The 26,189-nt window shown below is 35.4% G+C and overlaps 2 protein-coding genes across 3 annotated transcripts; both read right to left on the bottom strand.

The window, feature by feature from the left end:
• Nucleotides 1-854: 854 nt before the first annotated feature.
• On the bottom strand, nt 855-14,719 carry nptna (neuroplastin a). The gene is made up of 8 exons (XM_046860146.1): nt 14,442-14,719; nt 7,126-7,300; nt 6,145-6,236; nt 4,716-4,849; nt 3,897-4,170; nt 2,571-2,592; nt 2,059-2,135; nt 855-1,946 (listed from the first exon to the last, which is right to left on the bottom strand). Exons 1-7 carry the CDS (start codon nt 14,512-14,514, stop codon nt 2,075-2,077), a joined length of 831 nt encoding a protein of 276 aa, XP_046716102.1. The 5' UTR covers nt 14,515-14,719; the 3' UTR covers nt 855-1,946; nt 2,059-2,074.
• A 1,082-nt stretch (nt 14,720-15,801) lies between these two features.
• Nucleotides 15,802-26,072, bottom strand: LOC124392098 (UDP-glucuronosyltransferase 2C1-like). 2 transcript variants are annotated; one of them, XM_046858780.1, is made up of 3 exons: nt 25,918-26,072; nt 25,026-25,264; nt 15,802-18,095 (listed from the first exon to the last, which is right to left on the bottom strand). In XM_046858780.1, exons 2-3 carry the CDS (start codon nt 25,252-25,254, stop codon nt 16,747-16,749), a joined length of 1,578 nt encoding a protein of 525 aa, XP_046714736.1. In that variant the 5' UTR covers nt 25,255-25,264; nt 25,918-26,072; the 3' UTR covers nt 15,802-16,746. The 2 variants fall into 2 exon arrangements, with proteins under 2 accessions (XP_046714736.1, XP_046714737.1); XM_046858781.1 differs by lacking the exons at nt 25,026-25,264; nt 25,918-26,072 and adding an exon at nt 21,906-22,319 and having other exon boundaries at nt 15,806-18,334.
• Nucleotides 26,073-26,189: the final 117 nt, after the last annotated feature.

The raw sequence follows: 26,189 nt of genomic DNA, 5'->3' as shown, positions 1-26,189 counted from the left end.
TTGATGTGTTGTGCATTCTGAAATGCTTTTCACAATGATTGTAAAGAGAGATGAATTCTTCTCTGACTTCTCTCATTAACAAGGTGTTTTAGATTGCAGACATTCTGCTAACAGGATATTTTTGTTTTGTGAATTATTCTAAGTAAACTCTAGTGTATGCTGTCGGTGACAATCACAAGAGATCATCAGTATATGAAATCCTTAGACCAGCCCTTCTGGTGGGATGCCATACAATAAATACATTATTTAACAGATAATTTAATTGCTAATTTTACAGTTATTAGCATTAATAATTTGACATTTCAATTTAGTGGGCAAGTATTCGGTTAACTTCAACTTCAACAATTCATGTTCAATCAGAATAGTATATGTAATATTAATAAAAATATACATAGGACATATGCTGATTAGAAAATCTGATTGTAATAAAACATATATGTATAACGTATATAACGTATAACATTATTTTATGAAATCTATGCAGTTTAGAGATAAAGAAAAAAAGAATGTACAGTGTTCAGTAATGCCGTCCTCTGTTATGCTGTTAGAATTGCTGCTGTATTGCTGCTGTTCCACAGTGTTCCACAGTCTCATTTAGTATTAATTTCCTTTGGGTATGTACTGTAAGATAATAGCACATCATATAAGACATACAGTATAAGGCAAAGGCAAACAGGAATATACACTTAAAGTCCACTACAGGAATAGCTATTGAACAGGGAGTGTAAGGACAAAAACATCTTGAAACTACAGAATTAAGTCTGCACTTAATTTTATGTTCAGTTTGGCAGTCTGTTTGCTTCACATTCTAGAATTCAAGTCGTCACATTGTAGAAAAACACACAGACACTTACTTATAACATTCGAATGTTTAATTGTTAAAAATGATATGGAAGTGCCTTATGACCATCCACTTTGTTGGAGTTTCTTCTGTCTGTGGGGTTGGGCCTTCTGTCTGTGGAGTTGGGCCTCTGCACTGGCAGGGGGCTCATGCAGATAGAATGGTGCTGTGTGAAGCTAAATATTTCTAGAACTCATTCTTAGTCTGAACAGTGCACTTTGCTATCAGATTAAAGCTTTAACACGCAACCAAAAGCCAACAGTTAAAACTAGAATGTAAGAATAAGAAATAAGAATGCTTATTCTATTATTTATATAGTTATGAACAAATATTGCATAGGATAAAAGCCATGCTGTATAGTATGCATATTTAAAAAGCCTAGTCATATATAGATAAGGTTTAGCATTAGAAAATGATATTACCAATTCATAATTCATCTGAACACTTGCATCAGAATGAATGACATTCATATATCTATGGTTATCTCCAGTGGCATGATACATACATAAATAAATTCATGTACAATCTATGTGAAAATGAAACATCACAGGACATTGTAAAGCCCTTATCCATAATTGAAGACTATGACTTGAATAAACTGTTAAAATGATAAGCCAACTTTTCCAAAGGTATGCAGTGAAATTATAAGCTGTACAAAACCTGTCATACCCAAAAACATGGTGGTAGATTGGCTTACAATGCAAAGTTAAAGATTTGCCCGGATTATAAATATTATCTACATGGTGTCACTCTAAAATACACAAACAAAAACCTAATATCCTTCTCAAACAGAAGATTTATATATTGCAAGCACTACATATCTATTTTTTTTTTTACATTAAAAGAAAAGGCATTGTGAATAAAAGATAAATATTCAAAGTAACACAATCATGCAATAAAATGTTCATAATATTTACACTTATTTGTTATTTGTAATGTTTCTAATTAGACATCCTCTTGCCAACACATTCATAAGTCATGCCTTAAGTGGTCATATATATGTATATATCATCTCACAAATACTTTCTTAACACCAATATATATTTTCTTAAACAATGAACTCCTTTGTGTTACGTTCATATGGTCATGATATGAATATCTTCATCTAAAAAAAGCAAAAAAAGAGAAAAGATTAGAAAATAGATCACAAAGATAGGCTTATAATTTTTTGACATATAAACAGCAGGTGTTAATGAAAGTTGGAATATTGCACTTACTGCACTAGTGGTCGGTTTAATTTGTATTCCTCTGACGTAGGTTTTTGTCTTTGTGATTGTTAGTTGAATTGGTTTTCCTGGAAGACATCATAGATTCACTCAGCCGGTCAAACGGCACTGCACGACTACTGTATTACAATGCCATGACTAATCTTTACTGGAATCATAATCAGAAGAAGTGTAGAGAATATACACTTTAATAGGCTCACACAGAACAAAGTAAAAATCATTGTCACTGCATCTTAACCTTGTGTTCTGTATAATAATACCATAAAAACTGTCAACCATAATATATCAAAATAAGGCAGTAATGTAAGAAAGTCAGAGAAATATAAAGTTGATATAAACAGAACTGTTTTTTGCTATATGAAGCACCTTCCAAAAAAGCCTTATGGAGTTTTATTCTCAAGATAAAGGTAGACATTGAGTTATAGGAAAATATTTTTTGATGTGTGTTAAGCATCCGCTCTCAGTAGCACTAACTATTGGTAAATGGGTGACCTAATACTTACATTGGCCCAGCTGATTCATCATCTTGAGCAGATTAGGGAAAAAGACATGAGCCATGTTAGATAAAGATATTTGGCAATGTTAACTTACAAAGATTTATAAGCAATGGCTATGACAGATTTGAAGGCATTAGAGCATGTTAAATATGTTATAATGCACTAGACTTGGTCATGCAAAATGTCACTCATTATACCATATCTTCAGGATGATTACTAAAATGGGCTACAGGGTAATTAAAACCATCCCATCAGTCTTACATTAAATACAAAAAAACCCTTATTAAAAAAAAAAATCATTCAAACAATGCTGATATGAGAGTAATGGCACAATTGAATTATTGGTTTGATGATTTTCTTTGGCTCTCTTACACAATTAAAATGGATGACGATGGCCTAATGTAAAGCATGTAGCAATGTCATGCTCACGTAGACACAATTATAACATTTGACCAATGTAAGTGAGTAAAAGAAATTCTCCATGATATCAGTTTAAACTTAAAACAGAAACAGGGAAGATTTCCTTTTTAAACATAAAGAGTATAGCAAAGACCAGTGGATTAAAGCCACACAACATAATGCAGCATAGTGGAAAATGTCTGCATAGACAGCAAACTTAAACACCATGCAGGTTCTCTCACTTACCACCCAGTGTTTTAGGTTATGCAAATCGGGGAGAGAAAGGTGTGTTATAATATGAAAAACTTAAAAATTTAAGGACTACTACTTTATGTTGCAAATGATTATTTAATGAAGATAAACGATTTTTAGACACTAGATGGCACTATTTAACAGCACACCTGCAGTAAGACCCATACAAATACAGTTAAAACAATGGCACAAAAGAGAAGCCTGCCTTTCTTATATCTGAAAGATACCTGATATCTTACTACTGACTTTAAACAAGCTAACTGTGCCACATAGCCTAAAATTATTCAGTAAGCTAATGTGAAAATGGCGCTCATCTTCGTGTCTTTAAATTAGACTTGAGCGGGATCAATACGTGAACGCTGACATTTCTCCTATCAGATTAAAGCAACTTTGACCTCGTGTGTGTTTGTGTGTGTTTGTGTGTGTGTGTGTGTGAGTTGGTCAGACTTTAACTAAATTATTAAGTGTGTAAGTGTATCAATATCAATTATACAGAGGATACTTTGAAACACTGTAAGAGTGAAACAACGGTGTGATTATCATCTCACGTTCGTCAAATCAGTCCTAACAAATTCTGAATTTTTAAAAGGTCAGGTCCTAACCTCAACCTTTATACAAAATTAAACTAGTAAAACATGAAATGCTTCAAAATTGTAAGGCGGATGTCACCTATTCACTCACCATCTTGAAAATCATCAGGCTTCTTGCGTTTCTCATAGATAACAATGACAAGGATCAAAATAAGGATTTCAGCAAGTACGCCCAGGAAGGGCCAGAGGGGAGCCAGGCGACTCCGCACACGAAGCACCGAGGTCATGATATTGGAGCCAACAATATTACTGGCGTTGCACACATATTCTCCAGGATCAGATTTAATGTCCAGGTTAATGATTGACAGCTCTGTGTAGTTGTCCTTGCTGCTGATGAAAAAGCGGCCAGTGGAGTTGTCAATATCCTGCAAGGTAATTTAATGTTTAATATGAAGTTGTTGGATTAATTCAGTTATTATGGTTTTGTACCTTGTCTGTCAGATGCAGACTGAACAAAGATTGTCCTTATTTCTACAACACTTAAATGTTTTCTTTACTGGAACCCAAAAAACCAAGTCTGTCCTATTTTACACATCTAAATTGGACTCTTTCAATGTGGTGACACACCAGAACTGAAAAACTCATACCTAAATGTGTTAGTCTGATAAATTAATGCAAAAAATGCATTACACAGAAGATAAGCAGCATTTGAAAAGAGTGATTACAAATGTGGAAAATTAAATGTTATTCAGCTAAATTGCCAACATGTAGCTGGTCATTATTGTCATTTCTCCCACATGCAAGAAGCTATGATGTAACTCCTGTTTGGTGTAACTCACTGATCTAGTAGCCTTTGAATTCACTAAATTTTCCACAAGCTTAAGTAGTTATAAATCTGAAAGAATTAAGAATGGATGTCGTTATGATATGCATCAAAACACAGCTAAAATTGGATGTTAGTGAAACATACATAAGGCACACTGCCATCTAACTTGCGCCAGAACCAAATAGGATGCGGGTAGCCAACGGACTTGCAGTACAGGACAGCCTGTTCTCCCTCATTCCTATTTTCACTGCGTTTGTGCCCTACAATGTCTGGGGCACCTGAAGGAGAAACAAACAAACATAATGGACATAAAGTACAGTTTACATTCTATTTTATGTATATATTGAACAGCAAATTGAATTTTCTCAAAGTATGAAAGTGTCATTCAATTTTAACTTAAAATTCTAATGTTTTAAATGAGAAGCAAAATGTTTAAAAAATGTATTACACCTAAACTCTGTACTATGTTCAACTTTTTCTAAATCCACTATTTGTGCTGGAGTGTACTGCAGTTTATTCCTGGTTTCCTCTATTTGTCTTCTTGTATATAAAAATATTAGACTCATTATAGACACAGTACTGCATTTAACCTGATAGAATTTGTGATTAGAGACAACATTTCTACAACAGTGCCACAATCAAAAACTCAAAATTGTAAACATTGAAGTCTATTATTAACTATACATATGAAATACTGAATTGTAATATACACTAAAGGTGGCATTCATTTCACAATCAATAAGTAGTGTAGAACAAACCAGTCGAAAATAAAGAGAGAAAAAGAGGGTGAGAGAGAAACAGGTGTATAGACAAAATGACAAACTCCACACTACACAATCTGGTCATGCCATGAAGCTCTTTCTCACAATCCAAGTTTTACATCTATAACAGAATATTTTGTGACATCTTTTGGCATAATTCTTCATAAATATTTCTATAGTATCTGCAGAAGTCGAAATAGGAAAGTGCAGGGGACAGAGAGAGACAGAGAGAGAGAGAGAGAGAGAGAGAGAGAGAGAGAGAGAGAGAGAGAGAGCTAACAATCCTGCACAGTCATCCTGGCCTCCATTTTAACACCTTGTTTCATGACTTTGTCCTTCAGTCTCAGTACACTCACTAAGTCACATGATTTTCAGCTGCTTCTGACTGTTGCCTGTAGGCCATACAGAGCCAAAAATAATTAATAAAAAAAACATGTGATTAGAGTGATTACTAACACTAATTATATTTAGGTGCCAGGTTGCAAAAACAGTGTTAAACAGGACATCAGGAATGTTGCCTATTGAAATATAGATTAAAAATCCCCTATTTAAATATAGTCCTCTTTAATAGACATATAGAAGGCCCTATTTAAATATAGACAATTTTAATAGACATATAAGTGCACTTCAATTTTTAATAAGCCTATTTGCAGCCTTGATGACAACATATACAGTAAAGGAAAACCAGTACATGTCGGCTTATGACTTTGAAAAGATAGGTGTATAATGGTAATCTGTTATTAATTGCACTTGAAGTTCTAAAAAAAATATAGAAATTATTAAAAGGGTGAGATAATCTAAGAAGAACCTACCTTTTACTTCAATGGTGGCATTGGCATAGCCCATGTCAAATGTGTACACACACATGTACTCCCCTGCATCATCTGCCCTTGGTTTAGAGATACTGTATTTAAAAAATATTTGATTTATTAATGCCATGGTGTGCAAACACTTGCCATTCAATGGTCAACTGGGTGATGCAAGGTGAATCAAATGGGAACCAGAAAATTGTAACATACTTATAGGAACATGATATTAAACATGACATGCTAAATTTAAAATGTACTGCTGGCCCATTGTTCTCAACAGCTTTTTTCTACTGCTACCTGATTTTTCTTTATTTAGTTATTTTATTTTATATTTTAATACTCATTAAACTATTAAATTATTATAATTATCAATAACTATTATTGCTTTTGATTTCTGTGCATGTGGACACTGTCATCCTGAAGCAGACCTCTCCCATGAAAAAGAAATATTGAATTTTTATTGCAGTTGATATATTTCATTTCATAAAAGAGAAAAAAGGAGAAAAAAGCTAACAAAATCAGCACAATTTGCCATCTGACTGCATAAAATAACTTTTAACATTAGCCTATTATTAGCCTAAACTATCTTGGGTGCAGCTGATATAAGTCAACAGCTGCATGTTTTTCATTTCAAGAAAGAGCTATACAGTTAATCAATTATTTTTTTAGGTAAATAGAATTATTTTTTGCTGCCCCATGGACCATACTGTACAATCTTGAAGCTTTAAAAAAGTAGCCTTTTTGCGTCAGAGGTTTGCCTCAAAAACATTTCACGAAATTGTTGGTCATGTTTCAATGAAAAAAAAAAGTTGTCCAGTCTTAGCACCATGCTCAGTGAGGCAGAGAGGCAATCAAGATTATCATTTAAAGCAAATTTATAATTTAGTCAAATGCACAAAATACACCAATCATAAAATATGCTGCCATTATTTACATGACACGTGATAAGTAGTACTGTAGTAGGAAGTAGGAAGCAGTGCCTACGTGTACTCAATGGCCCTCAGGTCTGTCCGTGTCCCTTGGATCTCTTCTCCATTCTTCATCCAGTAGCTCTCAGGCTGGGTAAACTGGAAGGTGGTCAGATTACACTGCAGTGTGATTGATGGCCCGTGGAAATCTAATGGCAGGGTGATGTGGTCTGATGAGTTAATTAATGGATCTGAAAACATAATGTAAGACAATAGAAAACACTCCATAAGTTCAGTTGTATATGGTTAACTATTTGTTTATTAATTTCTGGGAGAAGTACAGTAAAACTAAAAACATTGGTCTGGTTTATATGTACTGAATACATTTTAATGTGTCTCTAAGGTTCGATTACCATTATTTCCAAGTAGGCATGCTATTGGTTTTGCTCACATTTTCAAACACAGCAGAAAAGAAAAGAAACTATGAAGAAAATAACTGAAAATCTATGTAAGAACTTTTGGCTGGTCTAGGATTTTCTATTGAAAAAACATGCTAGGTGAAAGCTGGCTCTTAAAACTAGATGATCAATAATGCCATTACATTTAAATGTTGTATTGGTGAAATGTACAACCAAAAGGTTTAAGACCCACAAAGTCATGGCACTGTCAAACTATCTACCTCCAGCTCCAGTATCTTACCAAACATTTAAATACATGGCCATTGCATTCATGAACATTTTTACATTTATGGCATATGGCAGATGCCCTTATCGAGAATGATTTATAACTGAGCAGGGGAGGGTTAAGGGCCTTGCTTGGATTTGAATTTGTGAGCTTCCGATCCAAAGTCCAATGCCTTAACCACTGAGCTACCACCTCCATTTCTATTCATATACTATCCACATCTCAAAAAAAAAGATCCCACTCATCTGGGAAGGGTTTCCAATAGATTTTAGAGCATAGCTGTAGGTATTTGCTTTAATGAGGTCAGGCAATAATGGGTGAGGAGAGCGTGACTGCCGTCAGCATTTCAGTTCATCCCAAAGCTCTGTGCAAATTATTTAGGTTCTTATACACTAACAATGGCATGCCATGTATTTATGGATCATGCATTTTGTGCAGCTCATTGTCATGCTGAATTGTAATGATAGAGCATACAGAGACATTCTTTACAATAAATCTATAAAAACAGTTTTAGGAAAAAGCACTCTGGGTGAGTTCGGGTGTCCACAAACGTTTAAAAATAAAGCCTACTTGAATTCGGCTATTGCGGCTCTGGATACCTGCAGAAAGTCTGACCATTTATGCTTTCTCCAGCAGCATTATTGTTGTTTCTACCTGCCTATGCATTTATGTAATGAACTTAGTTGCTTCTATTTCCTAAAACATAAATTATTAATTAAAACAGCAACCCTAAGCAGAATAAATTATTTTCTAATGATTAATGAATGACTTTAGTAAATGCATTACAAGAACCACACTGTTTCCACTATGCTCCCATGTATATAAAGATTACATTTTTCTGCCACATGAGCTTCATATCTGACCACTTGGTCACATGAATTTTTTGTTGGGATCTAAAAACAGAAGCTACAGGGGCAAATTATGATGCCAACTGTGTTGTGTTGCCTAACTTACAACAATTGCCTTTGTAAATTCTGGAAAGTCTAAAAAGCTTCTATGTGCACTAAGTACACTTGAAAGTCTGTAGTTAGCTGTATTGGCAAACTCTTTAATTAAAAAAACTATTTTTATCTAGTAGGATGATACAGCTACAGTATGAACACATAGCACCCAAAAAAAGTCAGAGACTCCTAACAGTTAAATTGTTTTTTTTTTCCATTAACTAAATTAGAAATTGCTTAGAGTTTTATTATATTATAGTACAACCCCTTAACTTTGCTGGTTGAAATGGAATAGAGCTTCAACCCTGACACCCAAAAGTATATATAGTATAACAACTACAAAGATTCATAGAAGTTTACCAAGCATTAATATCTGTGTATTTAATAGAACTATTAGTGCCTTTAGTTCAATTTTAAGCTCACATTAGGCCTGTCAGTACCATTTTCACAAATAGCAACAATTCCCAAACCACTTCATCTTGGAAAAAACACTGTAAAAATCAGTAATCTGTGAAAAAGGTCAGTAACATTAAAAACAGCAGCATCATTGTCAAATAGTTATCACAAAATCAGCCAAATATGTTCAACAACAATATTAAATTGTTATTTTGCATAGGAATCATGACTCTTTGCAGGTCACAAATACTCAAATTCTTAGACTTCAACGATGTCTTAAGCACCTAGAAATCCTAAGACCTTCTAGAAGACCTCCTACTTTGCCTCCAATGTCATGATAATAGATTGTAGAAGAACCAGGAATGGTTGTTATGGTCATGTATCCAAATATCTTTGACCATATAGTGAATATTGCACAAAAAATGCTGAAAATAAATACGATGATGCCAATTAAATGCACTGAAGGATTAAGCCAGCAACTCCACAAGCAACTGAAAATGTTCCTCCATTCTTCATCAGAGCAAGCAGAAGAAAGCATTAGAAAAGACAGCAGTGAGCAGCAATATTGCTTCTGAGCCAACCAAAAAAAAAAAATTAAACAGGAGTCACTGTCAGGATGAATTCCTAAAATTTGGATTGATTAACTATTCCACCACTAATCCAGATGCCAAGCCAATGTTCCCACTGTGTCATTTATCATGGTGAGCTAGGCAGATAAAGGTTGTGCAAATGTGTTTTATTGCTGCTACAATAATGTGTTTTAATAATAATTTTAATAATAATTGACGAAATTTTGCTTATACTTTATGTAAAGTGGGATTCATTATGTTTTGGAGACAAGGTGAGACAAGGTAAGACAAGGTGAGGGGGGCGAGACTGAGATGTTTGGACATATAGGAGAATGCTGAGGATGGAGCCACCACGAAGGAGGAAAAGAGGAAGGCCAAGGAGGAGGTTCATGGATGTGGTGAGGAAAGACATGCAGGTAGTTGGGTTGAAAAAGGCAGATGTGGAGGACACGTATGGAGACGTGCTGTGGTGACCCCTAATGGGAGAGGCCGAAAGAAGAAGCAGAAGAAGAAAGTGGGATTCACTGTTCCAACTCAGATAAAAAGAAATCCCAGAAGCTGATTGAATGCTTCTCCCTGTCTACTTGAAAACCACATTGGAACCAGATATTCTTAAGCAGACAGGCCTTCCCTTCTAATTAAGTAAGAGTATCTCCGTTTTGTTATTAACATTTTATTTAGGTGCATTGTTTATGTTGCAGGATTCATGTTACAAATCACTGGAAAAGGTATTGTTCATATGGAAAGTTATGAATATACCCTTTACATGTTTTTTATCCTGTCCCATCCAATTCCCAAATACCAATTATCTCTGCTAAAAAAGTTACTTATCACCCAGTCTAGTTTGCAATAAACATTTATTCATTCAAGAAGGTGATTTTTTTTTTTTTACATCTCTTAATAAGCACCAATTGCCATTGATTTTATTATTATTTTATATTTTATTATTTAATGTGACCGTAATGTTAAAACCATGTGCTCTTTTCTGACACTTTTTGGTGTCAGAAAAGGTTACTTCATAAATATGCTATAATCTTTATCAGTAATACTGCAAGCACTACATTTGATGCATTGCTATATGGGTAAACTTATCCTGTTAAATGGTGGGTTCTGGTACAGATCAAAGCAGCACAATTACTGAGCGCATAAATCCCAAAACCCTCTGCAGAGAATTGCATGGTGACAAGCAGTTTCATCATCAGACACTCCCGGAGGTGAAGCATCTGATATCATTTGTACACTTTTTTAGGCAACAGCTTCAGGATAATGAAGGCTGCAATCCTAAAGCTCTCAGCATTTTTGTGTATGTGCAATACCACATGCTGTTTTCCACCTAAAAAACAAATTTTTGAACATTTTCAAACAATGACATTTTAGAGGATAACACAGTCACTAGACTGGCAGTGTCTACAGAATTCAGTCGTGGGTTTTTTTTTTTTTTCATTTTTTTTCATTTGATTGTAAATATCAAATGCTTCAATAGCTTCAATAGGATGTTCCATTGAAAAAAATGGCAGAAAAAACTGCAGCTCTGGCTTACATGACAAGATGACAAATAAATATGTTGTGTTGCCAGGCAAATATTTTGTGATCCATTGCACAGCTGGAAAAACTACACCAGTGATAAACCAATTATTCTCCAATAATTTTGTAAGAAGTGGAAGAAGTCGGAGATAAGAAAATATATATATGGGATTAACACAAAGCCATTAAAATTCAGGTCCACAGATGAAACAGGATGACCTTGAATAATTCTTCTGCAACTAAAATGCTTTGATGTGATATGCTTCATTGAGATATCTACCTAGTCTTGTGTGGGTGTGCACAGAAAGATGACCTCTGTTTCCATAGTAGCAGCCTACAGCAACAGAACAGGTAGGACTCATGTCATCAGGGGAGGGAGGGATAAGAGCCACACACGTTCCACAAACATCCACCACCCCTAGTTAACTAATTAATATTCCATAGTGTTTAGTATGTCTTAGCACACATTTGGGAAGCAAGTGGAGCAGGAATCAAGTAGTCAGTGTATTAATGAGTAGGGAGGAAAGAAGGTAAACCTTTGGAACACTCTGAGGAACTGTTGATGATACTGTACTTAAAGAACTTCAAAGGACACGTGTGAAATATATTTTAATCATGTGCTTTTGATAAAATTGAGTGAGTTAATTTAAGTAAATTAATTGGGACTGCTCAGTTTTGGTTGCGTTAGGAAAACTGAAAATCTAAATCAAATTCATCAAAGCCTTCCATGTTGCAAATTTTTGCCAAATTATTTATGAAATAACTCCCTACAATTTGCCAACTCTTATCAAACAGTGTTTCATATTCGGCAGTTCAGTGCAGGGCGTGGTCTTTGTTAAGGTTAGTTAAATGAAATGTTGCTTTACCAGGGAAAGATCCTGAATACTCTTAAGGTTTACATTTTGTATTTTTCTTAATACTAAAATATAGTATGGTCTTCACAAAAAGTTATTCTTATTACTAATACATGTATGTAAACATCTTGTACTGTGTAGACACTTTTATTGATGGCATGTTTTTGTATTCTTAAAGCATATACAAACCATGTTCTATTTAAAAAGAACTAGGTCACAGGTGGCACCACTTTTCTATATATAAATTTTTTTTTTTACATTTAGTATTAATATAAAAATGTTGCATTTTTATTCAGCAGTCAAAATATGATCAATTATGGCAAATTAGAAAATGTGATTTTGTAATGTTCTTTGAATTCATTTTAGAAACACTGTACCTATCCACTATTTAAGATCAGCTTATCATTTATGCTATTATTTAATCTGCCAACAACGGGATAGCAGAACAATGCAAATCATCATGCAAATACATGCAAATACAGTTTAAGAGTTTAAACAGAATAACAAGAAAAACAGAAAACCTTGACTGAGTGACAGTTACAAGGGTGGAAATGGCCAGATTAGACAGGTTTTAGATCCCATTAAGGTACCTCATATAATGTTTTTTTTTACAGATCTAGTGAGCAGAAAAGCATCTCAACAGATATAAAACATCAAACCTTGAAATTAATGGGCTACAGCAGCAGAAGACCACATTGGGTTCCACTCCTGTCAGCCAAGAGCAGGAAACTGAGGATGTCCCTGGCATAGGCTCATTGAAACTGAAGTGTTATACACACAATGCGAAAAAGCTATTTCTTCAACATTAAATAAAGCTTAAACCTTATAGTGCAGTAAAGAACACTAAATGTTATTATTATTATTATTATTATTATTATTATTATTATTATCTGTCGTAGAAATATTAAAGATCAGAAGATTACCCATCAGAATGGTCAAATTTTGTAACACAACTAGTTTGGTTAAAATAATGAAGCATGTGTTCTGTCCAATATCTACCCATTTGAGTTGTTTTCAATGAAGAATTTGTAAATTAACTGACAATTTGTATAAATGTGTACACTTGTTTAAATCTTGCAATCTCTTCAAAAGCCCTGAAAAAAATGCTCTTTAGTTGTGAAGTTGTGTGAAGCAGACCTAAACAGTGAAGAAGTCAGCTTTGTAGTAGGTCTTATAGATACACATGAGTGGAGTAAGCTTGGAAGAAAGAGAATTCTGAAACACTGTTGCCTTCAGGGTGGGAAAGAAAGCCTTGTTCATAGGTTAAATAGGTCAAACGCATTTGTCTCGTACGGTGTGAGAAGATGGAAAACAAGACTATCTAATGAAATCTATTCAAATGTTGCAACTTGATCTAATGGAAAATGCCTGCTGTCATTAGGTTGTATAAATGAGGTCAGCCAAAAAAACATACAAACACCTTAATCATTTTGTGGTTGTTTTCTCAAGCAAATAAGCAAACAAATATATAGAGACATGCAGTTGACTTTTTAAACAGGAATCATACAGAAGCTGTATTCTCACACTATAGCATTGTAGAAGTGCAGTAAAAAAAAATCCTTGAGACTACCGCTATATGTGATGCATTCAAACTGTGCGGCCATGTTCTGGGGTGATGCTGCAAGCTGCTTTTCCACTGATCTGGAAGCAGTTTAGTGGCTTGCTTTCTGAGGATGACGAAAAGTGGTGGCGCTGGTCCTCGATTCGTGTCTGAAAAGGCCACCAGAGCGCATTCCTCAGGTCTAACACCAGATGCCTCGCCGACTAAACACACATTGCTGATGACAACTTGAATGCATTCGCTCGTTAATTCACAACTCGTTTAACAAACCCGTAGTGCAGGTTAGGCTTCTTTATGGTCCACTCTGGAGGCTGGAATAGGACCACCAGGAGGATGCTGCAGCGCCTCTCTATAAATAGCACCATGCAGCAGCTCGAGCTGCTATTTTCGGTGTGTTGCATGGTGCCGGAGCACAAGTACTGATCTCAGATTAACATCATTTTCACTCCCAACATCCCGGTGGTTAATTTAGGTTTATAAATTAAAGGCCTTTGCAGAAGGGTCTGTTCTCGAATAGGGCATAGTGATGAATGGAAAAAAGCGCATATCCCATTTGTAACAGTTATACAGGTCTGGGCTGAGTGTCTTAATCGGTTCTCTTCACATGGTAACCTATTTTATCCCCCATTAATAATCGACATGGTTTTTGACGTGCATACTATATATTTTTTACTTTATATTCATGTATCACTAAAACATCCTGCATCTTGACCAAAAGACCGCACATACTCATCATACTCATCATTATTATCATCATCATCATCATTATTATTATCATCATAGGGATAACTTGCGCAAAAATAGGACACAGCCTGGCAGTCAGGGGACATTTTTTTCATTAATCATAAACATCTCAGCTTTACCGGTCAGAGCAGATACCGCATGCAGCACCGCCACTCCGAGCACCAGCATCACTCGATTCCCGGGACCAGACATCTTCAGTCTCGCCTGGCAGGTAGGCAAATGTGCGTTAGCTCGGATCAAGACAGGCTCGTTAAAGTGAAAGCGCAAGCCTCGACGGAGCCTGAACCGGGTCACTGAGCACGCTGGTCTCCTAGCAATATCGCGCTGTAACCAGAGAGCACCTTCTCTATCCACCCGCTGTGAAACGCGAGAGAGCAGGAGCGCACCGGAGCCTGCTCTCGCCAAATCTCGCGATACTTTCTCGCGTGAACTAGATACTGATCGTTCTGTAAAATGCGAAAAAAATAAATAAATACTGCCATTCACAGCATGATCAATAATTCACAAACAGCTTAGACCCAAAAATAAATTAATTTATTAATTCATTTATTGTTTCATTGATTCATTGATTGGTTCATTTATTAATTTACTAACAAACGGTATACTATCAGGTTTAAAACAATTTACTGGAGAAGCCATTTATTTGATTTGTCATATATATAATTTTATTCCACTGTATTATCGAATTATATGTTTCTAGTTTATAAGTGCATTTTGCTATAATCCTTTATCCAGCGACATCACTAAATACTTCATTAATCATCATAATTCATGCCCTGTTCATGCTCTCCATGTGACTGTGAGGCCAGTGGACTGTATTAAGACAAGGAGAACTCAAGGTCATTCTTCTGATATTTTTATACCGCCACCTGCTGAACACTGGATGCATGTACATGTCATGAGACGTTTCAAAAATGTAATCTTCTTCTTTCGGCTTCTTAATATTTTTGTAATTTTATTCATAACGTTATAGGTTTGTGTCCTTATTTCGATTTAATGACTATTTCATTGCATTATTTTGAATAAACATCTATATATTTCACTTAAATAACCCTGTTTTATGACGTGATAACTTTTTGTTATTATGTTGACGTATCTTGCCACTCAATATTTATCACCCGACAATGTACAAATAAGGAATCAAAAAATCTGAGCCTCTGGCTGTAAAAGTTGTAAAAGCTGTGCTGCTATTTTCATTCAACAGCTTGTTGCTTTCAGGATATTGTCATATAGGTTGCTTTTAATAGCCTGTTACTGCGTGATATTTTGTCGTTTCGATTTGTGATTTAACATTTTTGTCATAACAGCTGGTTTATTGTTTCTGTAGATTAAGGATAGGGGATAGACACAAATTTGCTGTTTGAATTTATTCAGAGATTTGGAAATTACACTAAAAGTCGTGCTTGCAATTGCAAATTAGTTTGCACAAAACAAATTGTGCAAAAATAAGGATTTATGCTATTACATGAAACTGATGTAAAAAAAATTGCATTAGGTAAATACATGAAGTTTTTAAGTGCATTCGTGCATTTTATAGATTTGCAGGTTGTTTAAAAACTGATTAACGTAGTTGTTATATTTATAGTTATATTTCTGGTAAGGGAATTATTGTACAAGAGAACTTCGCTGAGGATCTTTGCACACAAGTATTCATACACTGTTTTTATTTTTTTGAAACTTATGTAAAACACCGTAAATGAAGGGAAACACATTTATTTTGATCGGTTATTTAATTCATTATGTGTTCTTATCCACTAGAGGGGGTAAAGACATTCTCAACATTACCCATAGATCAAAGTACACAAGGAGAAATTAATCAATTAATCTGCTTATAGTCGAAAAGTATAAATCAAAGAATTTGTTCCATGAACATAATTATACACTAAAATGAGACTTAATAAATGCTGAATTAGCACGTTAACAAGTGGCACACTTAATGAAGAATTTTACATGCATTAAACATGCTGCTTTGTTTTTCTTTCGAGTTGCCACAGTTATGTTGTGATACAATTAATTAGGTATATAATGGTAAAATTTATATTCATTTATGGAGTAAACTAATTATGCAGAAGGTAATATATTGCCACCTTATAGCTCTATTGTCTCCTGTTTAAAACACAGTTCAAAATACAGACTGTGTGGGGTTTTGTTGATGTCAACATGGATCCCTCTATGTCCATATGTGGTTCCTCTGTAAATTGAATAAAAGATAGCATAGAATATATAATTTTGAAACTTTGAGCAAAATTCACTCCTACATTAATAAAATGAAGTCAGTTCTATAGCAAATACAGCAATTCCAACTATGTGTAAACTTTAACCAATTTGCTTGATAATCAATTTAATACAAGTGTTGAAAACTTAGTAGATATTTCATACTAATTTTAACTTATACATTGGTACATAATAATTTAAACAAACATATCATTCACATTTGTTTTTCTTTTTGAAGATTAATGTAACACAAAGACATCTCAGTGCCAAAAACATTATCCAGCCACTAATCATCACAACCCCCAACAATGTAAGGATAACATCCACAGAATGATAGGTAATCCAAGACATCCTGAAAGACTGTGTGCGCAGGTGAGGAGCACCTCTATTTCTTATAACGTATTCAATCCAGAAGACTGCACGATCAAGGGGTTTCATGGGCTGGTCATGATGCAGCTGAGACAATTTTTGCATGTTCTCTCTGTAAGATGGATTATACAGCACTTCCTTTATTGCCTCTAAAAATACTGATCTGTCCAAATTAGTAATATCCAAAACCTTAGCTGTTCCCTTTTCTCTCATCCTTGACAGGTTATCAGGCTGATCAAATGCTATAGGTAAACCTAAAATGGGAACCCCATGATAAATAGCCTCCTGAATACCGTTGGTTCCTCCATGTGCTACAAAGACCTTAGTCTTGGTGTGTCCAAGTAGGTCATTTTGTGGCATCCAGTTCACTAGTAATGTATTGTTGCCAAGAGTAGAGGGTCGAGGTCCAGTGTGTCTCCAAATGACCTTCTGAGGCAGTTGGGCAAAGGCAGCTGCAATCTCATCTGTAATGTCACCTATAAGTTCCCCGAAAAGAGTTCCCAAAGACATTATGATGACCCCATGTTCACCTGAACTCTGGACAAACTTTTCTAGATCATCAGGAAGTGGACTTGAGGGCTTGCACTGAAAACCACCCATATATACTACGTTTGGCATTGTGGGTCGTGGAAATTCAAAGGTAAAATCATTTCTCATGAGCCAGATATCTGCATTCTGAAACAGGGAAAAGTAATCCACATCAGGTCCAAAGTATTTCTGACAAAACTCCTTGTAATGATGGCCAAAATAGTTTGACTGTTGATAGTTAGTCAGGAAATAAATCAACACATTTGTCACTCGCTGAGTAAAAGTCATTTTGTCTGTTAGCTCTGCACCAGGAACAGGCACATAAGACAGAGGTGATGGAGCAATAGCAAAATGACCCTCTCCAAGAACAGTCCAACGAACATTAAGCACAAGAGGGAGGCCAAGTTTGTGTGCAAGTAGCACACCGCCTCCCATAGCAGGGTCAGCTAAAAGCATATCATAGTTAGCCTGCTGCAAAGAGTTCATCAAGGTCTCATTTTCAAATATCTTGATGGTCATGTTACAAACCAGCTCATGAACCTTAGAGAACTTTTTCAGAACCTCCACTCCAAACATGATTTTGTTCCAAGAAGATCTTTTGTTGTCAAGCGTTTGTAGTGAAATAGCCACAAAACTGTTCAGAAAGTTACTATTATATTCACCCATATCAACAGTGATGTAACTGTAGTAGGGTGACTCTTTAATATACATATTGTCTGAACCACGAATGACTGTGATGTTGTGGCCTCTTGAATATAATTCTGTAATGAGAACTTTCATATTAATCCAGTGGCTTCCATCAACTGGATATACCAGAATTTTTCCAGAATAGACTCCAGATGGAACAGATAACAGAGACAAAATTATAAGAAGGGCTGAGTGACACATCTTATTTCAGGACCTATAGACAGAATAAAATATATTATACACTATGTATTATATATTATATAACAATATGCATTATTGTTAAACATTGTTATTTAAAAAAATAAAAAAGATTAGGTTTTGTTACACGGATTTTGTTTTGATGCACATGTGTACTTTAAATGTGTAAATAGATTACTGTAATCCTTTTTACGTGAGGAATATAGTTTAAATTATACATTCTCTCGGTTTAAGGATTAAGTGGAAGATCGAAAGTTTGGCACCTCACACTTTGTGTGAGTTTTTGTCACTGTTTTTTCCATTATTATTATTATTATTAAACTTAAACATACTCATCAGTGCCAGGGGAATTAAAAAGAAACTAGAGTTAGTCGTTAAAATTTCGTTATAAATTAAAAAAATTTTATTCGTGAGCCGCTAGAAAAGTACTTGGTGTGACATCTGGAAATAGAAAGAAAGACAGAGAGACATGGTGGTGGAATGAGGAAGTGCAGGACAGTATAAGGAGAAAAAGGTTGGCAAAACAGAATTGGGATCGACAGAGTGATGGGAAAAATTAGGCAGGAGTACAAGGAGATGCGGCAGCAGGTAAAGAGGGATGTGGCGAAAGGAAAGCCAAGGAAATGGCATATGAGGAGCTGTATGAGAAGTTGGACTATATGTATGTGACAAATAAAATTTGATTTGATTTGATTTGTCCAAGGAAGGAGAAAAGGATTTATACACATTGGCCAGGCAGAGAAACCGTGCTGGGAAGGATGTGCTGCAAGTTTGAGCAATAAAGGATGGATATAAAAATGTTTTGCCTAGAGAGAAGAGTGTTTTGAGAAGATGGAGGGAGTATTTTGAGCAGCTGATGAAAGAGGATAATGAGAGAGGGAGAAGGTTGGATGGTGTAGAGATGGTGAAGCAGGAAGTTGATAGGATCAGTAAGGAGGAAGTATGAGCAGCTATTAAGAGGAGGAAGAGTGGAAAGTTGGTAGGACCAGATGACATACCGGTAGAAGCATGGAGCCTGGATATGTTTAGGCGAGATGGCAGTGGAGTTTTTAACCAGATTGTTTAACAAGATTCTGGAAGGTGAGAGGATGCCTGAGGAATGGAGCAGGAGTGTGCTGGTACTGGCTTTTTTAGAATAAGGGAGATGTGCTGACCTGCAGTAACTACAGGGGAATAAAGTTATAGGAAAGAGTAGTGGAAGTTAGGCTGAGACAGAGTGCCAAGAGAGGAGTTGTGGTACTGTATGAGGAAGTCAGATGTGTCAGAAAACTATGTGAGGGTGGTGCAGGACATGTATGAGTACAGTGTGACAGCAGTGAAGTGTGCAGTAGGAACAACAGACTGGTTCAAAGTGAAGGTTGGACTGCATCAAGGATCGGCGCTGAGCCCTTTCCTGTTTGCAGTGGTGATGGACAGGTTGACAGACAAGGTCAGACAGAAATCTCCATGGACTATCATGTTTGCGGATGATATTGTAATTTGTGGTGCAAGTAGGGAGAAGGTGGAGAAGAGCCTGGAGAGATGAAGATATGTGCTGGAGAGAAGCGGAATGAAAGTCAGTAGGAGTAAGACAGAGTACATGTGCGTAAATGAGAGGGAGGGCAGTGGAGTTGTGTGGTTGCAGGTTGAAGAGGTGGAGAAGGTGGAGAAGTTCAGGTACCTGGGGTCAACAGTGCAAAGTAATGGAGAGTGTGTTAGAAAAGTGAGGGAAAGAGTGCAGGCAGGGTGAAGCATTTGGAAAAGAGTGGTAGCAGGAGTGATTTGTGATAGAAGCGTATCTGCGAGAGTGAAAGGGAAAGTTTATTGGACTGTGGTGAGACCTGTGATGATGTATGGTTCAGAGACAGTGGCATTGAGTAAAAGACAGGAGGTGAAGCTGAAGGTAGCAGAGCTGAAGATGTTTAGGTTTTAGTTGGGAGTGACAAGGATGGACAGGATTAGAAATTAGTTTATTACAGGGAAAGCGCATGTAAGACGTTTTGGAGACAAGGTGAGGGAGCCGAGATTGAGATTGTTTGGACATGTGCAGAGGAGGGACATGGGGTATATCGGTAGGAGAATGCTGAGGATAGAGCTACAAGGAAGAAAAATAGATTATTATTATTATCATTATTATTGTTATTATTGTTGTTAGTATTATTTATTTTAAACAAGATTTTCAGATTTTGGGACATTTTAAGAATAAGGTTTAATGGTGAAGGTTATTGTGTGAGTGTAACTCCATCTACAAGTGTTAGCTCATGTGAAATTGTCTGAAATCTTTTTTGGAGAATCTAGTGCATTTCTTTTGGAGAATCTGACTGCCACACTTCATTCTGTTTTTGTATGTGAAACACATTAAAATGCAGTGGCGGGAGGTCAGGGTCAGCAAAGCCTTCTCTGCTGGCCTAAACACTATCAGAAGCACTGACCTACATTTACAACCTAAATTCTAATATTTGTTCAATGAAATTGTATAAATTTATTCCCAACAGTTTATTATCTTCATTTCGTAGTGTTTCTCTTGGCTGCACTGCTTCCAGTATGTGGATGTGGATGTCAGATTTTTTGCCCAATCAGATTTCAACCTCTATGTGCTGCCATGTCAATTTAATCTGCCCAAAGATAGACATCATGAGGAGGTTGGCCAACCCTGAAGCTAGTTAGCTTGTCTCAGCCTGGGAAAGGGTTTGTTTACCACTTTCAGACCAGTGAATACGAGCAGCACCACTGGATTACAGCCTCTGAGGAGCGGTGCAAATTATGACTCTGCATCTCTGGTGAGTAGGTTGTATTTTATTTTTATTTATTTATGTTTTTGTCATGTTATTAGACAAATATTGATTCTGAACTGCTCCAGATAATGTAGGTGGCACAGTTGTAGTGTAGAGGTTTGGAGTTGTAACTGAGTTTCTTGCTTTAGTAAAATTATATTCACCCTCTATATGTTAAATGCCTCTTTCTCTGTAATGCCACGTGTTGTTATATTGCGTTTTTATATTTTACTGATAGTTTCTATAATTGCAACATGATAGTGGTGGTATTAAGAGTTGGATTAAGTCGGGCAAGTCCCCACTGAAGACCCAGGTATCAAATGCACGGCCCGCCACTGATAAAATGTTTTGAAATGTCTTTTTTAAAGCCTAAAGTGTACTATAATTTAACATGCCAGAATGGTGATACATTACAGGATAAAATGGGTATATAATGTGGGAAAAATATTATTGTTAACATGTAAAAGTAGCATTGAAAACACTGAAACAGTGAGTGCCCAAAATGCAAAGAATATTATGGTATAAATTTATCTACAGTGTTTTAGTAGTAAATATTTAATTGATTTGAATGTAGCTTTATTATAATGAAACAGACACAATTTTTGTCCTAGAAGGTAGATTTCAGTTGAGATTTATACATAGTTGAAATGACACTGACTGCTAGTTCTAGAGCTGCCATCAACTGGACTAATTCATAAAGTAATTTAAAAGTTGTCCATCTTAAATTGTTCTTCTTTGTTGTTGTTGTTATTATTATAATTATTATATGGTACAAATTCAATTTATTAAAAAAAAATAAAAATAAAACCCACAAAGTGAGTTACAGATACTCACCTAAGCAAAACTAAATCTTGCTGGTTGCCTAGAACTTCAGGATTTTGTGAAAAGCCTTCTGGAAATTGATACTGCTCACACTAAGCATGTACATAGGTAAAAAATCCCATGTGAATGCACGTGTGGTGCGAGAGCTTATCAGTGACAATTAGACCTGGGAATGAACTATAAACAGTACCTCTGAACATAATGTCCAAAGATCATGTTCTAGTGCTTAAAAGGGTGAAACCACTTTCCGCGTCTGATATGCTCAATAGCTATAAAGCTATTCAATTACGTAAACAGCAAATGGTTATGTGTATCTAAATGATTTTTATCTACACAACAGCCAAACAAAAGGCTATATTTGTTAAAAAAAAACTGTGATTATATTATGATGTTGGTTATCTGGCTTGTGGTGTTGCTCAAGTCAGACTTTGAAAGAAGCTCAAGTTACCATTCAAGCGATTCCACCCAAATCAAGCACATTGATGATTGGCATAGTAAAATAAATAGTATATGAAAAAAATTTATTGTTTATTAATAAAAGGATGGATAGACAGACAGACAGACAAACAAACTGAATGACATTTAAAGAACATGCAGTTCAGAAGTATAAATATTTTCAGGACAAAAGATGCCTGTCAAAGCCTACTGTAGTTTATTGTATAAAAAATTAGTCCTGATTTCTGATGATTATAAACTTCATAAGGTCTCAGTAAAGCTGCTGTTGACAATGTAGTTTTATATTTGACTTGACCAACTGAATTAATTTAAAAGCTGATATTGTTTTCTATACTGTTTTCTCACTCTAGTTTAGTATTTTAGTCTGATTTCTCAGCTGGGGTGGGTTCTTCTTTATCAAGATCAAAGTTATGGTAGTCACCACTAGCATTGTGCAAGTTGTGGAATTATTGCACAGGCACTGTGATAACACAATCCCTAAACCCAGGCCATAGAAACATGAATATAAAATATAAATGTTAATTACAGACAATTAATATAAAGTAATGTATGATACTAGTTCAATAGCATATTTGCAATTCAATTAAACACATCAACAACCCTTGTAAAATACTTTATTCATAAACTTGGTGCCGGTTTACAAATCTACTGCACATGATCCAAGTTCTTCAATAGTAATTATATCTGCTGTGATGCTGCAGTATAAATTTATTCACGGATTTAAAAATTACACTAACATATCATGTTTGCATGTACAAACAAATGAAAAGTTAGTTGGCACAAAAGATACATGGAACTGATGTACATATTTGCATTAGGTAAATTCAATACCTTTTTAGTGCATATGTGCATTTTATAAATTTGCAGGTGTTGCATTTACTGACTAAATTACGTATCTGGTAAGAGAACACCTGCACCAGAGGACTTTACTGAAGATCATTGCAAATATATGCAATGTATGCAAGTATTGATTATTATACTCATTTTATATTAATTTTAATTGTCTGAAACTTACGGAAAACACCAACAGTGTGTGCAAACCTGGTGAAAAACTACAGGAAATGTTTGAACTCTGTAATTGCAAACAAAGGGTACTGTACCAAATATTAACATTGACTTTCTCAGGTGTTCAAATACTTATTTGCAGCTGTATCATACAAATAAATAGTTTAAAAATCATATATTGTGATTTCTGGATTTTTTTTTTAGATTATGTCGCTCACAGTGGACATGCACCTACGATGACAATTTCAGACCCCTCCATGATTTCTAAGTGGGAGAACTTGCAAAATAGCCGGGTGTTCAAATACTTATTTTCCTCACTGTATCATTCACATTTGTTTTTCTTTTTGAAGATTAATGTAACACAAAGACATCTCAGTGCCAAAAACATTATCCAGCCACTAATCATCACAACCCCCAACAATGTAAGGATAACATCCACAGAATGATAGGTAATCCAAGACATCCTGAAAGACTGTGTGCGCAGGTGAGGAGCACCTCTATTTCTTATAACGTATTCAATCCAGAAGACTGCGCGTTCAAGGGGTTTCATGGGCTGGTCATGATGCAGCTGAGACAATTTTTGCATGTTCTCTCTGTAAGATGGATTATACAGCACTTCCTTTAATGCCTCTAAAAATACTGATCTGTCCAAATTAGTAATATCCAAAACCTTAGCTGTTCCCTTTTCTCTCATCCTTGACAGGTTATCAGGCTGATCGAATGCTAGTGGTAAACCTAAAATGGGAACCCCATGATAAATAGCCTCCTGAATACCATTGGTTCCTCCATGTGCTACAAAGACCTTAGTCTTGGTGTGTCCAAGTAGGTCATTTTGTGGCATCCAGTTCACTAGTAATGTGTTGTTGCCAAGAGTAGAGGGTTGAGGTCCAGTGTGTCTCCAAATGACCTTCTGAGGCAGTTGGGCAAAGGCAGCTGCAATCTCATCTGTAATGTCATCTATAATTTCCCCAAAAAGAGTTCCCAAAGACATTATGATGACCCCATGTTCACCTGAACTCTGGACAAACTTTTCTAGATCATTAGGAAGTGGACTTGAGGGCTTGCACTGAAAACCACCCATATATACTACGTTTGGCATTGTGGGTCGTGGAAATTCAAAGGTAAAATCATTTCTCATGAGCCAGATATCTGCATTCTGAAACAGGGAAAAGTAATCCACATCGGGTCCAAAGTATTTCTGACAAAACTCCTTGTAATGATGGCCAAAATAGTTTGACTGTTGATAGTTAGTCAGGAAATAAATCAACACGTTTGTCACTCGCTGAGTAAAAGTCATTTTGTCTGTTAGCTCTGCACCAGGAACAGGCACATAAGACAGAGGTGATGGAGCAATAGCAAAATGACTCTCTCCAAGAACAGTCCAACGAACATTAAGCACAAGAGGGAGGCCAAGTTTGTGTGCAAGTAGCACACCGCCTCCCATAGCAGGGTCAGCTAAAAGCATATCATAGTTAGCCTGCTGCAAAGAGTTCATCAAGGTCTCATTTTCAAATATCTTGGTGGTCATGTTACAAATCTGCTTATGAATCTCAGAGAACATTTTCATAACCTCCATTTGACGCATGATTTTGTTCCAAGCTAATATTTTGTAAGGATGCGTTAGTAGTGACACAGACAAAAGATTGTTCCAATATTCTTCATTATATTCACCCATATCAACAGTGATGTAACTGTAGTAGGGTGACTCTTTAATATACATATTGTCTGAACTGCGAATCACTGTGATGTTGTGGCCTCTTGAATATAATTCTGTAATGAGAACTTTCATATTAATCCAGTGGCTTCCATCCACTGGATATACCAGAATTTTTCCAGAATAGACTCCAGATGGAACAGATAACAGGGACAATATTATAAGAAGGGCTGAGAAATACATCATCTTTCAAGACCTATAAATAAAAAAACAGATAAATAAGCTTTATTGTTATACATTAATATTTGAAAATAATTGCTATTCAGTCTGACTAACACACAGGTTTTCGTATAGTACTTTGTCCTATCTATAAGAATATATAACCTCCAGCTCTTGCAAAGATAATCCTTAAATTTACTATAAATTTATGATGCTAAAATGGTGATTCATTACATGATAAAAAGAGTATATAAGCTAATGTGAAAAAAGCAGTTAATATATAAATGTAGCATTGAAAATATTGTTACTGATCCAATCAGTCCCCAAAATGCAAATACTATGATTGTATTCATTTATCTACAGTGTTTTAGTAGTAAATATTTTCATTATTTGAGTGTAGATTAATTGTAAAAAGACAGACACAATATTTGTCTTGGAAGGTAGATTTTAGCTGAGATTTATGCAAAAATCCGAAATGACAATGACTGCTAGTTCTAGAGGTGCCAACAACTGGACAAATTTATAATCAAAATCATTTAAAAGTGGTCCACAATAAATTATTTTTCTTCTGTATTATTATTATTATTATTATTATTATTATTATTATTATTATTATTATTATTATTATTATTAATTAAATTTTATTCTTTTTCTCTAAAAAGAACCACAAAGAGAATTACAGATACTCACCTAATCAAAAACATAACTTGCCTAGAACAGGAGTATGTAAATAATCCTCAAAAAATGGATACTGCTCACACTAAGCATGTACATAAATAAAAAAATAAAATAAAAAACAATGTAAATGCACTTGCAGTGCGAGAGCTCATCAGTGACAATCAGAACTGGAATGCAGTGTAAACAGTACATCTGAACATAATGTCCAAAGAGTCCAAAGAGTCCAAAGTCCACCAGAGGACTTTACTGAGGATCACTGCAAAATATGCAATGTATGCAAGTAT

Source organism: Silurus meridionalis, chromosome 10, assembly GCF_014805685.1.
Source record: "Silurus meridionalis isolate SWU-2019-XX chromosome 10, ASM1480568v1, whole genome shotgun sequence".
Lineage (NCBI taxonomy): Eukaryota > Metazoa > Chordata > Actinopteri > Siluriformes > Siluridae > Silurus > Silurus meridionalis.
The sequence above is the reverse complement of the archived record's forward strand: the minus strand, read 5'-3'. Positions and strand labels throughout refer to the sequence as shown.

Bases quoted from the DNA above. Each gene is read 5' to 3' on its own strand.
- nptna (XM_046860146.1), bottom strand. From the start codon at position 14,514: ATGTCTGGTCCCGGGAATCGAGTGATGCTGGTGCTCGGAGTGGCGGTG. The intron at 4,850-6,144 runs GTAGGTTCTTCT...TTTCTCCTTCAG, and splicing joins TGCCACCATTGAAGTAAAAG to GTGCCCCAGACATTGTAGGG. The intron at 2,593-3,896 runs GTGAGTGAATAG...AATCTGCTCAAG, and splicing joins GCCTGATGATTTTCAAGATG to ATGATGAATCAGCTGGGCCA.
- LOC124392098 (XM_046858780.1), bottom strand. From the start codon at position 25,254: ATGATGTATTTCTCAGCCCTTCTTATAATATTGTCCCTGTTATCTGTT. The intron at 18,096-25,025 runs GTGAATATAATG...CTGTTGATATGG, and splicing joins TTACATCACTGTTGATATGG to GTGAATATAATAGTAACTTT.